General features: G+C 33.3%; 1 protein-coding gene across 2 annotated transcripts in view; it reads left to right on the top strand.

The window, feature by feature from the left end:
* Positions 1-15418, top strand: part of TMEM156 (transmembrane protein 156) — a 40145-nt gene continuing 24727 nt past the window's right edge. The window contains exon 1 of one of the 2 annotated variants that reach the window (XM_023636873.2): positions 1-167. In XM_023636873.2, the coding sequence (XP_023492641.1) occupies positions 80-167 (88 nt within the window). In that variant the 5' untranslated portion in view covers positions 1-79. 2 annotated transcript variants of the gene reach the window in all.

A 15418-nucleotide genomic window follows, 5' to 3' on the forward strand; every position in this document is an offset into this window, starting at 1 on the left:
CCGCAGAGACAAAACTTAAAGCAGGAAGAAACATGCCATCAATGTACTGGATGGGAACACGTGTGTCATGTGAGTAGACATGACAAAAACAGCCCTTCTTAAATTACTTTTGGCAATAGTGATCACATTCATTTTAATTTTGCCAGAATATTTCAAGACACCAAAAGGTGAGTATATACTTATAATCTATCTTTCCTTTTTTAATTTTTAAAAATTACGTCAGCTAATGGTTACAGGAAAGGTCTCCTTTTTGGATATATGCTGCATGAGCTGAAGCTCTGTGTCTGAAAGCTAATAAAATAAGATTGCAATTATAGTAATGTTACATAGCACAGTAACCTTATTTTAGTACTTAATTATTGCAGCATACAATAATGAAATGAAAAAAGGAAAAGAAATATTTAAAATCTCTAGTCTAGATTTCAAACTTTGAGTTTACAATAATCTAATTGTATGATTTTGCTCTTCAAAGGTTTCCTTTAGAAACAATTTTAAGTATGCTTTTACATTCTGAAATTATTTCATAAAGAAAATAACATTTCTTATATCAAAATTGCCTGAATTCCCTCCATCACAGTTATGCCACACAAATAAATTATAGTTGCTTTTTTTGAAAAACAAAAGTATTTTGATATTTTCAAAATACAATTAAAATAAGATGAGTGCAGATTTAAGCAGATGAATGTTTATGTATGTTTGTAACAAGAGAAAAATGGAACAAAATTAACTCTGAATATTTCAGAGAATTGTGATATGATTGCTGAAACTTAGGGGAGAAAAATAAATAGATGTAAATTTAAGCTATTTTTATATGTCAGTAAAAGATTTTAAAATATATTAATGTGATTTGGATGGTAATTGTGCTCCCTAAAATTTAATAAAAAGAGAAAGTAAAAAGAAAATGCTGTATTCTGTCATTAAAATATTATCATATGAATTGATGAAAATCAGAGAAAAGCTTATTTATATGTGATGACTTGCTGCAATGATTATTTATTGTTGCATATGCGTAGTGTTGTGGCAAGATAAAAATATTTTTGCTAATTACATTTGGTGACATATTCCAATGATTATTTAATGTTGCATATACATGACGCTAAGTACTAGGTAAAAATATTTTTGCTAAATAAACACCATGACTGTGAAATTTTGTGAATGATTGAATTTTTCAAATTTCTCTTGGTTTCCTGGCATTCCGTTGCTTAGATTAAGCAATCATAGCATATATTTTAAATTCTTGATTTCACTGGGTGAATATATAAGAAGAATAGTTAGAATTGGAATAGAGATAACCTATTTCAATTTTTAAGCTTCTGTGGCCTGAGAGTAAGCTCACTTAGTAGTTATCTAGGGTGGGTCATATCGATATACTCAGCACCTCCAAAAAATCAGGCTGGGTCTAATGATAACCAGTTAATCAGCCTAAAAAAGTATTTGCTAACTATGGGTTAGTGTTTTATGAGAACTGGTGACTAGAAGAGAGTGATAAAAGTTTTTCTTTTTTGAGCAGATGCCTTGACAGTAATCAGCCACCAATGATGAGGATTTTTGTTCTCTTAGTTTCATGGCTGATTACATCAGCTCCCAATATTACCTTTACTGCCCCCGCCCAAACTTAAAATAGTGATTTCTGTTTTCCTGCTCCAAGAACAGCATAGTTATTTCCTCGCACTCTTTGTGGTGATGGATTTATTTGGGAATTTTGTTTCAAAGGAACCCTCCTTGAGGCCAACAAACAAAAATGTTTGAAAACCACCATTTTATCCTGACGTAATTTTGCACAGAGCCACCATAAATGAAAAGTTGATTATTAGGCAAAATGTTTCACATATAAAATAGTGTAATAATAATGCCTTATATTTTATAATGATTTGTGGGTCCCCAGGAACAAGTTCATATAGTCTCATTTTATAAAGTCTTATACTGATTAAACTAAGGGCACATAACTGTTTTGCCTTTTTCTAAAGTAATTTTTAATTACAATAATAGTTGCCTTATGAAATGCGGTGACTTGTCAACCAGTGTACTTCATAAAATAAAATACTTAGTGAAATTATTTAATGATAAGTTGAGTGTTCTAGAAACGCTGAAATTAACCTTGAGATTCTGCTGTGTTGTCTTACCCTCCCTATCAGTTACTTGTGTCTTTTCTTCACTCTTTTCTTATGTTCTTTCACTGTAATTTCTAAAATAAATATTATAAAGTGACTTTTACTTATAAATTATTTACTGATACACTGTCTTTAACATGTCAAATGAATTCAAAAGGAATCTTAATGAGGAATAATGTATTCATAAGGTTTAATAGATTTGATTCAAAATAATAAACCCTCTGAAGGCCTAGGTTAAAAATAGAGCACTGTGTTTGATCATTTTCCATCAAGAATGTATCTGAGTCTCTGAATAATCATTACTCAGGATATTCAATTATCATAATTACACAGTATAAGCTAATTAGTCGAACTTGACCAAAGAAGAGGAACTTCTTCAAGGGTGTTGGGCTTTTAATGAATTTGCATTGGGTATGCACTGGCAAGAAAGCCTATTCTAACTTTCAGTTTGTTGGAAAGGCAGCGTATACTAAGATACAGTAGTTAAAATAATGGTTTGATACACTTATATTGCATGTAGATAATGGAGACATAAAGGGAATGGATATATTTTGATTCAGAGCTTCTTGCAATTAGGCAGCTGGGTTGCTCCAAACAAGAGACTTCACTAACCTGCCTTTGTTGGACTTACGGTGTTTAAGAGCCAGAGACCTGGTTAACTCATGTAAATCTCACTGATCTTTTATTTACATATTCCTTCACTTATGAATAATGTTTCAACTGTACTAGGAACCCAGGGCTGCAAAAATGAAAGGCAATTCTTCCTTCAAGAAGTTTTTAGTCAGAGGGAGGATTGTCTGGAAAATAATTAAACGCAATACTGTAATTACTAAAATAGTGATGTAAAAAGTCACGATCGCAACGTCAAAGTTGTTTCCAGGCCTGTCTGGGGGAGGATGTTTCTTCCATTTTCATTTGCAAAGAGAAATAACGGTCAGAGTTCTAATGATTACTTAATATTTCTTCTTACCTACTTGCAGGACCACTTTCTAAGAGAAGCAAGTATTATTGATTTTCAAATAAAATGTACTGATGTTAATATCTCAGAAATTCTCGATACTAAAAATTGTAGTGAGTTATACAAGCGTATTCCTGGTAATTTGTGGCAATGAGGGACAGGAATAGCACAGATGAAAACACCTCAAACCTAATTTTATCAAGCTGTCCTGACTTCCTCACTTACTTTTAAGAGCCAAACTGACATTAACTATGTTTACCAGCTTTCATTTCCCCTTCCATTTCACACTTTCTGATGGAAATGGTAGTCTAATGAGCAGTGAAATTGACGAAAATAAAAGCAAAGGAACTTTAAATACTTGCAACTACAGCATAAACCCTGAAGCATGTGAGCATATGTGTACGTTACTTATATCCATATTATAAAGAACAGTGTTTTCAAGGGTAGCTGCAATTAATTTGCCTCAAAGTGTTATCTTAGGTCTCAAAAATGGGCAGTTTATTTTCTTCTTATTAACTGGCTCACTAATAATTTAATCAGTAATTGCCAATGAGGTTTGGGATATAGTTTTATGACTATTTAAATTTTTGTGTGTGTGTGTGTGAGAAAGATTGGCCCTGAGCTAACATCTATGGCACTCTTCCTCTACTTTGTATGTAGGAAGCTGCCACAGCCTGACTTGATGAATGGTGTGTAGGTCTGGGCCTGGGATCTGAACCTGCAAACCCTAGGCTGCCGAAGCAGAGCATGTGAACTTAACCAGTATGCCACTGGGCTGGGCCCTAAATTTTTAAAAATTTAACATCTACTTATACGTGTACCAAGTAACAAGTACTTTTACATGTAATAACTCATTTTAACTTATTAAATATTTCAACTCATTCCTGGTGAAGCATCATTCTGCAGAGAGTCTATTCTGAAAGTCTTGAGAAAGAAGGAATAAACTTAGATAGATACATTTACTTTGTTGTAAGATTTTCTTTCTTACTGGATTTTCTAAATCATTATAGTCTTAAAATGGCTACTCATAGACACAATATTTTTACATATATATTTTAGACAACATATGCTGACCAAAAAAAAATTCTGGTGAATATAAAGCTTTTCCCTGTTTTGGCAGAACAGGCCTTATTCTCTCATCTATTAGGTTACCATAGCAACAACCCTTGCTGGGGATGCTTTCTAACTGCTTGTCTCATTTCATGGTGGATAAATGAAATATTCTTTCTGTATATCTTTTTTGTTTGTCTAGAAAAAATGACTTGCTCTAAAACACTGACGAGGTAATGCATCTTCCCCTTACACTGTGCTTTTCTTTCCTCCATAGCACTTATCACCTATATAATTTACTCATTTATTGTGTGTATTTTTTGTTGTCTGATTTCTCGGAATGGAATGTAAGCTCAGGGCTTGCCCAGTGGCACAGCAGTTAAGGTTTCATGTTCCACTTTGGCAGCTTGGGGTTCACCAGTTCAGATCCCAGGTGCGGACATGGCACTGCTTGGCAAGCCATGCTGTGGTAGGCGTCCCACGTATAAAGTAGAGGAAGATGGGCACGGATGTTAGCTCAGGGCTGGTGTTCCTCCAAAAAAATAAGAAAAAGAATGTAAGCTCAATGAAAATGAGGTTTTTGTCTATTTAGTTCATATTTCAAGCACTTAGAACAGTATCTGTCACATTAGGAGGCACTCAATGAGTATTCGTTGATTGAGTGAATTTTCATATTGTAAAGGAAAAAAAGGAAACATTCTTGAGGGAAGCATTTCTCATCAGATCCTCACAACCATCTTTTTTTTTTTCTTTTCCATGAGGAAGCTTGGCCCTGAGCTAACATCTGTTGCCAATCTTCCTCTGTGTTATGTGGGATGCCACCACAGTGTGACTTGACAAGTGGTGCTAGGTCCATGCCCCGGATATGTACCTGTGAACCCTGGGCCGCCAAAGCGGAGCATGTGAACTTAACCTCTACACCACCGGACTGGCCCTCCTCACAACCATCTTTGATTTAGGCAAGCCAGGCATCATTATTCTCACCTTACATTTTCAAAACAAAAAATTTCATTACAAACCTAGGACTTTTAGGTTGCATAGTCTGTGAAATTTATTTCACAGAACCTTTTACTTAAAAAATATGTATCTCTTTACCCTAAGTCATTTTCCTACCCTGTTTTTTCCCATGAAGAATTTCATAATGTGCACTTATTTCCAGTTTTTTGACAAGTAAAGCCAGACGTCTCTTATGTTCCAAATCTGTAGTTCATATACTACTATCATAAGTTAAAAGTAACTCAAAATTTTGCCCTTGGTCCCCAGAAAATATTTTTATTGCCTTCCCCAAATGTTCTATGAATAAATCCATTTCTTCTCTAGACTCTTCTGTTTCTGACCTGGTTAATATCATGGATGCATCATCTGTGCACGACATGATCTTTTCTTTTTTTTCCCTTTCCCACTCAATATTAGCAGAGAAGCTTCAACTATTGGACCCACAATGGAAATATAATTGTTTGAATTGTTACTATTGAAATTGATACTCTTTTGAGTCTATGCCAGTTGTTAAAGAGGCGGATCTGTAACCAAAGGAAAACAACATAGGTTAACCAATGTCTCTGTAAATTAGGCCGCTAAACCATAAGCTCTCCCCTATCCTGGCAGCTAATATTTTTCAGTTGCTGAATTATACTACAGAATATCCAATAATGATGAAACATCTTTAGAAACAATTGGCTATGTTTGCTTTGGTTTGGTTATTTTTTTTGAAGGCATAATTTACACACAATAAAATGGAAAGATCTTAAGTGCTAGTTCGGTGAATTTTGACAGTTGTATGTACCTGCGTAACTACCACCTGACACAAGACACAGATTTTCATCACTCCCAGAATGATTTCTCCTGCCCTTTCCTGCCAAATCTCCTCCCAACCCCAAGGGAGGTTTCTGACCTGTGTCACCATAGTTTAGTCTTGTCCCTTCTTATACTTCATATAAATGGAGTCATCACACAGTATCTACTTCTGGTCTGTCTCCTTTAGCTAAGCATAATGTTTTTGAGATTCATCTACGTTATTGAGTGCATCAGTAGTTCCTATCTTTTTATTGCTAAATAGTCCATTGTACAAATATGCCACATTTGTCCATTCAGCCATGGGTTGTTTCCAGTTTTTGGTTATTATAAATATGCTGCTATGAACATTCTTGTACGAGTCTTTATGTGAACATATATTTTCATTCTATTGGGTAACTAGCAGTGGAATAGCTGAGTATATTTAATTTTATAAGAAACTGCCAAATGCTTCTTCAAAGTGGTTATACTAGCTATGTTTTTAGTGGCAAAATTTCTTATTTTCTCTAGTTTACATTTACTATGTTGAAGCAATAACACTTAAAATACATATTGTTTGAGAAAATCTCGTGCTTCTACCAAAGTTCCCTGACAACTAGTTAACAGAGGAATAGCTTAGGTATTGGGAAAATATGACTTGACGTAGAGTATTTTCTGGAGTTCCTATTGTCTGTCAAACAATGAAGGTTTTATTATAAATTCCCACTTATCATTTTTAAAGGTCAACAGATAGGTGTGACTTCTGTTCTTGCAACCAAACCTTGAGACACATTCCTGGAATAAAATATCTAAAACTGTGAGCTAAGACAGATTAAAAATACATAGTTGAACTTATAAGAAAATAAGAAAACTCCTCAAATGTTGAAAACAGCTAGAAATTACAAATCTAGGTGGATTAGCAAGAGCGAATGGATTGGTCATCTCAGGAATATCTACCAATTCTTGGTGGCCTGGGGTCTCAGTTGCATTGAGCCTCACATTGGGGGACACAAGCCAGAGCCTTAGCCTGGGTTGGAAAAGGTGCCACGCTTCATGAAAGAGTAATTAAGGATAAAATCTGTCTGGCTATAAGGAAATCTGTCTGCCTCCACCTAGGCTCTGGATAGAGAAAAGAAAAAATCCCCCTTGAGAGTTTGGGAAGATAAGCTGGACTTAATTTGGATATTGAGGGTCATTTTCTGTGAGGTGCGAAAAGCCCAACCCAAGAATTTAATTTAAAGTGGTTTTGAGTTAGTGGTACCATTAGACACCAAGTAGAGGCAAATACCAATCCTCTCTGGAGGAAAACATTTTCAACCCAGATCTCAAATATTTCCTGAGTAAAATTCTAAGGAGCCTGAGATACTATAAAAATCATAAAACACATAAAGACTCAACAGGCAAGAGTCAACAGAAGCAACAAATAGCAGAATCAGATCTCTAAAGAATTCAGACATTGGAATTACAAGATATAATATAAAGTAAGTTTTCAATTTGTTTCAATAAATAAAAAATAATATCAAAAATATGAATAAGAAACAAGATTATTAAAAATAACCATGCAGATTTGAAAAAGAACCAACTGGAAATTCTAATTACGAAAATATACTAACTTGAAGTAGAAACACGAGGAGTAGAATAAACAGATTAGACACAACTGAATAATGATGATCTGGAATATAGATCTGAAGCAATTATCAAGAGCATATTTCAGAGAGCTGGAGAAGTAGAAAATATGAAACAGAGGTTAAGAGACATAGAGAACAAAGGGCGATATTTCTAATAAAAGGTGCAAAAGGAGGGAAGAGATAGAATGGGCAAAAGGCAATATTTGAAGAGATGTGGCTGAGAATTTTACAGAGTGATGAAAGACACAAAGCCTGAGGTTCAGGAAACCCAACAAATCCCAAACAGAATAAATAAGAAATTATGTAGAACGTGAAAACTAAAGAGATCTTTAAAAATAACCAGAGATAAAGGCATATTATTTTCAAAGGAACGATAATTAAGCTGAAAACTCCCTTCTTGAAAGCAACAATGAAAATCAGAAGGCAATGGAATAATGGCTGCAAAGTTCTGGGGTGAAATTACGGTTAGTGTAGAATTGGTGAAATGTACGTTTTCAGTTGAACAAAGCAGAGAGTTTATAATCAGCAGATCCTCAGTGAAGGAACTTTTAGAGAATTAACTTCAGGAGAAAGAATGTAATCCAGAAGAAAGGCCAGAGATGCAAGAAGAAATGACAGGAGAAAACTCCAATATTAATTAGAGACATTTGAGTAAACCTAAATAAATATGGAAAATATTAACTGTGAAGAAAACCCTACTAATTTATGTGTCAATGAAGAAACAAGAGAATTAAAATGCTATACAAAAATATCATTTAAGTCAGGAATGTTGTGATCAGAGTACAGTATTCTTAGATTCTTATATTGTTTGAGAGAGGGTAAGACTATGGATTGAATTTAGACTTTGTTAAGGATGCATGTTAAAACTTACTAAAATAATAGAAATATAGTGTCTAACCTTCAAATAACTAAAGGGAAAAACAATGAAATGAGAAAAAAAACCCCTCTAAATCAATTCAATAGACAGCAAGAAAGGTAATAGGGAAAGTGGGACAAATAGAAATCACTAGATAATATGGTATATTTAAATCTAAATATATCAATGATCCCAGTAAATATAAATAGGCAAATCTATTCAGGTAAAAAGACAAAAAAGTATCAGACTGGAAGAAAAAACAATTTCAAGCAATATGACCTTTAAAAGAGATCTCTCTAAAGCATTAGGGAATAAACATAACAGTAAAAGAATGAGAAAAATATAGGGAGGAAATAGTAACTGAAGAAAGCACGTATCATTGCATTAACGTAAGATTGTAAGATCAAACACATCACTAGCAGTAAAGAAGGTCAGTATATACAGATGAAAGATTCCATTCACAGGAATACCTATCAATTCCAAATCAGAATGTCCCTAATAAGATAGCTTAAAAGAGACATTTATAAATCCATTATTACAGTGGGAGATTCTAAACATATTTCTCAGTATAAAATATAATCAAATGAACAAAGAATAGGAATATAGATGATTCAAACAATTCAAACAACTAGTTTTATCTAATGGACATATTTAGAATACTGAACTCAACATTTGGGAATACACATTCTTTCAGGCACTTATGGAACACTAATAAAAATTCACCACCTACCAGGGCATAAAAGCAAGCCTCAATAAATTTCAAATGATCTTTAATATATGTATCTAACTAAGTGTGATTAAGTTAGAATCTAATAACAAAAAGAAAACTAAAACCAAACAATATATTTGGAAATGTAAAAAATTCACTTTTAAATAACCCACATTTGAGAAGAAGTCATAGTGGAAATTAGAAAATAGTAACAACTGAATAATGATGAAAAGGATATCTATTTAAACTTGTGGGATGTTACAAAAATAGTAGGTATTTAGAAGAAAATGTATAGCTTTCAAAGCTTATACATGAGATATCAGAAGAGCAGTGAGATAAACCCAAGGAAAGTAGAAGGCAGGAAATAATGAAGACAAGAGCAAAAGTCAATGAAATTAAAAGACACAATAGAAAGGGTCAATAAAGTAAAAAATTGGTTCTTTGGAAAGAGTAATTAAATGGACAAACTTCTGCAACGATTAATGTGTTAGTTTCTTATGGCTGCTTTACAAATGACCACAAACTTAATAGCTTAAACCAACACAAACTTATTATCTTATATTTCTGTAGGTAGAAGTCCAACAGAGGTCTCACGGGGCTAAAATCAACTTCTTAGTAGGGCTGCATTCCTTTCTGAAGGTTCTAGGTGAAAATCTATTTTCTTTTCTTTTCCAGCTTCTGGAAGCTGCCTGCATTCCTTGGCTTGTGGCATTCTTCCATCTTCTAAGCCAGCAATGGCCTGTTGAGACTTTCTCACGTGGTATTACTCTGTCGCAGATGCTTCTGCCACCATCTTCTATATTGTGATTACGTTAGGCCCACCTGGATAATCCAGGGTAATTTACCTATTTTAAGATCAGTTCATCAGCAATCTTAATTCTGTCTTCTGTCTTAATTTCTCTTTGCCATGTAATGTAACATATTCACAATTCTGGGAATTACGATGTGGATATCTTCGGGAGGCCGATATTCTGCCTACCAAAACTTAATAATCAAAAAATGAGAAGATCAAGTAACTAGTGTTAGGAATGAAAAAGGGACATAACAGAAATTTAAAAAGTAATGAGAGATTATTATAAATAGCTTTAAGTTAGTAAATTTAAAACATATGGACACATTTCTAGAAAAATATAGCTTACCAAAACTTGGGAGGAAATGGAAAATCCAAAGAGTTGTACAATAATTAAAGAAATTGAGCCAATGATTTAATTTTCCCTGAAAGAAACACTAGGTTCAGATGATTTTACATGCAAGTTCTGCCAAACTTTCAAGAAATGGATTGAAGAGATAAATTCAATTTTATAATAAACCTTTTCAGAAAATAGAAAAGGGGGAACATTTTCTAATTTATTTTTTAAGACTAGCATATCTTGGTATCCAAACACAACAAAGACTGTATAAAAAAGAAAAATTTACAGGCCACTCTCATTTAGAAACATAGATAAAAACTTTTAGGCAAAACATTAAGAAACTGATTGCAGCAATGTATAAAAATGATCAAATTAGATTTATTCCTGGAATGCAAGATTGAGATAGCATTAGAAAATCTAACAATATAATTCACTGTATTAACAGATTAAAGAAGAAGTGCCATCTAATCATCTCAATAGTTATTGAAAGAGCATTCAGTTATATTCAACAGCGCTTATAATGAAAAACTTTTAGCAAACTAGGAGTAGGAGAGAACTTCCTTAAGCTGATACAGGCTATTTAAAAATGGTGGTATGAAATATCATCGTCAGTGACAAAACATTATAAGTATTCTTCTTAAGATCAGGAGCAAGCATGGATGCCCACTTTCAACACTTCTGTTCATCATGGTGCTGGAGATCCAAGTCAGTACAATAAGACAAGTAGAAGAAATAAAAGGTGTAAGGTATAAAGTTTTCATTATTTGTAGTCAATATGCATATCTGCATAGAAAGTCCAAAATACTTATAGGAAAAAATGAAAATTAGTAAGGAAGCTTATAAAGTGGCAAGAATGAGATATTCAAAAGTCAATTGGGGGCCTGCCTGGTAGCACAGCGGTGAAGTTTGCACATTCTGCTTCCGTGGCCTGGGGTTCACTTGTTCGGATCCTAGGTGCAGACCTATGCACCACTTGTCAAGCCATGCTGTGGCAGGCATCCCACATATAAAGAGGAGGAAGATGGGCATGGATATTAGCTCAGGGCCAGTCTTCCTCGGCAGAAAGAGGAGGATTGGTGGCAGATGGTAACTCAGGGCTAATTTTCCTCAAAAAAAAAAGAAAAAAAGTCAATTGTATTTCCACATACTCTTATGTGGAAATAAAGAGAAAACATATTTCTTAAAAGATGATATTGATAATAGCAATAAAAAGTAAGATACCTAGGAGAAAAATCTAACAAAAGATGTATGGGGCCATAATGGAGAGAATTTGGAAACTTTATTGAAAGATATCAGGGAAAACCTATATAAACAGAAAGAAAGGAAGAAAGGAGTGAGAGGAGGAACTCAGTGTCATGTCTTTCTCCTCCAGCTGATTTTGAGATTCAATTAAGAATTACAACTGGATTCTTCATCAAACTCAACAAGCTGATTCTAAAATTTATCAGAAAGAGCAAAAGGACAAGAATAGTAAGACACTCCCAAAGAAAATGAACAAGATGAGGGGACTTTTCTTATCAGATATAAAAGCTTTTATACAAAGCAGAAGTAATTAAGTCAGTATGATCTTTGGAAAGATGGATAAATGGACTGATGGAACAAAATTGAGAACCCAGAAACATACTTATACCTACATGGATGCTTGATATATGACAGAGGTGTTATTACAGATAATGAGGGAAAGACAGATTACTCAATAAATGCTAGTACAATTGATTATCCATATGGAAAAAGTAAATTTGGTTTCCTAACTCACACTGTGCACAATTTGAGATAGATTAAGAATTTAAATGTAACAGGCAAAACTTTAAAACTTTTAGAAGAAAATGTAGGAGAAGATCTTTTAAACTTTAAGGGAGAAGGGTTTCTTAAACCAGACGCAAAGTACAAATTGTAAAGAAATGATTGATAAATTCACTACATTCAAATTAAATACTTCCTTTTAACAAAAAGAACATAGTAAAAATGAACAGACAAGGTACAAACTGTGAGACAATACCTTGATAAAAAATTTAAAGAACTTCTTAAAATTGTAAACAGAATATTTAAAGAACTTCTTACATTTTTAAACAGAAAGTTTAAAGAACTCCTAAACATTAATAAGAAAAGACAAACAACCTAACAGAAAAAGGAAAAGTAAGGAAAACTAGGAAATACACTTTACACCATGGTGAGATTCTATTTAACACTCATCAAATTCGCAAAACTTGAAAAGCACTGGCCAAGGAATGTGTCAATGGGAACCTTTATATATTGCAGGTAAGAGTATAAATTGGTACAACCACTTAGTAAAATAATTTGGCATTTTCTAGTAAAATCAAAGATGCACGTACTGAATACCCAGCAATTTCGCTCAGTGTGTATGCTAGAGAAACATCTGTATTTGTGTACCAGGGGACATGTTCATGAACATTCATAGGAACACTATTTAAAAATAAACTTTACTGGGGCCTGCCTGATGGTGTAGTGGTTAAGTTTGTGTGCTCTGCTTCGGTGGCCCAGGGTTGGCAGATTTGGATCCTGGGCATGGACCTACACACTTTTCATCAAGCCATGCTGTGGCAGTGTCCCACATACAAAATAAAGGCAGGTGGGCACAGATGTTAGTTCAGGGCCAATCTTCCTCAGCAAAAAACAAACAAACAAAACCCAAAAAGTTTATTGACATATAATTTACTTATAATAAAATGATCCCATTTTAAGTGTATAGTTCCAGGTTTGACAAATGTTTATACCAAGGTAACTACCACCACAATCAAAATATAAAACTTTCCAACACTCCCCAAAGGTTCCTCTTTTTCCTTTGCAGAAGAGCTCTCCTCCCACTGTCAATATAGTTTTCTATTTTCTAGGATTTCGTATAAATGGGATCACAGTATGTAGTCACTTGTATCTATCTGGCTTCTTTCCCTTGGCATAATGTATTTGAGATTCATCCATGTTGTTGTTCATATTAGCATTTTCTTCCTTTGTGTGGCTGAGTAGTACTCCATTATATGGGTATGTCAGGAATTGTTTATAGATTCACCAGTTGTTGGACATTTGGATTGTTTCCAGTTCTTGGCTATTATGAATAAAAAGCTGCCGTGAAAATTCATGTACAGGTATTTGTGTGGACATATGTTTTTATTTCTCTTGTGTAAATTCCTAGGAGTAGAATTGTTGGGTCATATGCTAAATATATGTTTAACTTAAAGAAAATAAAAAATCTATTTTCCAAAGTGGTTGTACTATTTTACATTCCCACCAGCAACGTATGAGAGTTACAGTTCATAGCAGCATTATTCATAACAGCAAAAATAGAAACAACCCAACTGTTCATTGTCAGAAGAATGAATGAATAAGTTGTGGTATATTCATTCAAAAGGATATCACAGGTAATTAGCTACGATTATTTGCAGCAACATGACTAAAACATATTAAGCAAAAAAGGCAAGTCATAGACAATAATACAGTATATTCCATACCTGTGCATACATTTCTAAACTATGTTAAATGAAACAATGTTATTTGAGAATATGTACATTTTGAAAAGGCTCTAAGATAAAGAAAAGGAATAATAAACACAAAATTCATGACTGGTTAACCTGTGGGAAAGAAGGAGTGTGTAGGAATGGAAAGGAATAAGGTGCTTCAGAGATGTTGATGATATCCTGTTTTTTAATTGGGTGCTAGATACATGGGTGTTTGCTTATTTTTATTATTCTTTAACTGGCACAATGTATTTCGTATACACTTATGTGTGGTATATTTTTATAATAAAAGTGTAAAAAGAAAATAAAGATAGTTGATGTTTCTTTAGTCTTGTTCTTTGCTTTTTTTAAAAAGAAAAAATAGCTGACTTGGGCATTTGTCCTATACTGTAATGTATTTTCCTAATTCTATTTAGTATTTTATAAACTTACTCTGAGAGATGGCAGTTTTAGTACTGGAGTAATTCTGGAATGCATTTCTATCTCTGGGAGTGAGAATTCAGATGTCTGACTCCTAGCAATATTAATGGCATAGTTAAATTCATAAATCCTTATTTATGGAGATGAGAATATAGCTCACCTGATAACAACAATGATTGAGTAGAATTCATTTACTTCTTAAAATTATGCCAGGGAAGGATATGTCCTCTATTTATTTCTTTTTCAATTGAATTCTTTAAAACTAAGGTTTAAAAGCCATCATAAAATGACCTCTTAGCTAAATATAGAGGACATCGCATCAATTCCATAAAGCCCAGTTGGTCACTTTTTGGATAAGAAGATTGCAACGTTCACATAAAAATTTCTTTATCTCCTTTGGTGGTCATATAATAGGAATATAAATTCGAGGAGTTTAAAATTTCATAAGATGAAAAATGCCAGTGAGGAAAATGGAGAGATGGCAAGAACTTTTTCATGTGTTTTAGTAATATAAAAAAGCTATAGATTATAGACTTCTGTCAGATGGTACATTTCTGTCTCTTTCCTGGGACATTATTATTATTTTTAAAAATCAGTTACAATTTGATTACAATTTTATTTATAAATATATTAAGACATTATAAAATTGTGTATTCGAGTAAAATACCATTTCCTCCTGCAAAAAAACCTTTATAGCAACTCAAGTATGAAGTGTTTTTATAGCTGGAAATCACATGTCAGTTATTACAGAAGCTATTTCAAGTGTAGAGGGCTGGGAAGCAAGCCTTTAATTTGCTAAATAATAAAAATATTATCATCAGTAAGTGAAACACTTATGGAATTGCTATTACAGTACAAACTCCACAAGTAAAAAACATGCTTTAATATAAATCAATAGCTTGATTTTCTTTTAAGTTTGAACCAAAATCTATGACTAGGAGTAATCATTCCAAAAAATGAAGTAATTCTTTCATTGTGTTCTACATTATTTAGAAACTTTCAATAATACGTTTTGCCCTATATGATTATATGAGAGATAGTAAAGAAAGACATAAAGGTGAAATTGAGCATGCCAGTTATTTCCTCATACTAGCAAATGCCTGCCAGACTGGGAATGTCTGAAAGAGAAGTTACGTCTTCCTTAGGTGATCAATACTGTTAAATAGAGATTCCCAAGTTTTATATGGTCAGCTTTAATTACTTTTGTGGATTAAATCGTAGATAATGCTATCCTAAATGAAGCATGAATTTTGAAGTTTTACTTTGGAATATGGGTTTGCATTTTAAATAATACACATTTGTACCAATTTCCA

Source organism: Equus caballus, chromosome 3 (genome assembly GCF_041296265.1).
Source record: "Equus caballus isolate H_3958 breed thoroughbred chromosome 3, TB-T2T, whole genome shotgun sequence".
Lineage (NCBI taxonomy): Eukaryota > Metazoa > Chordata > Mammalia > Perissodactyla > Equidae > Equus > Equus caballus.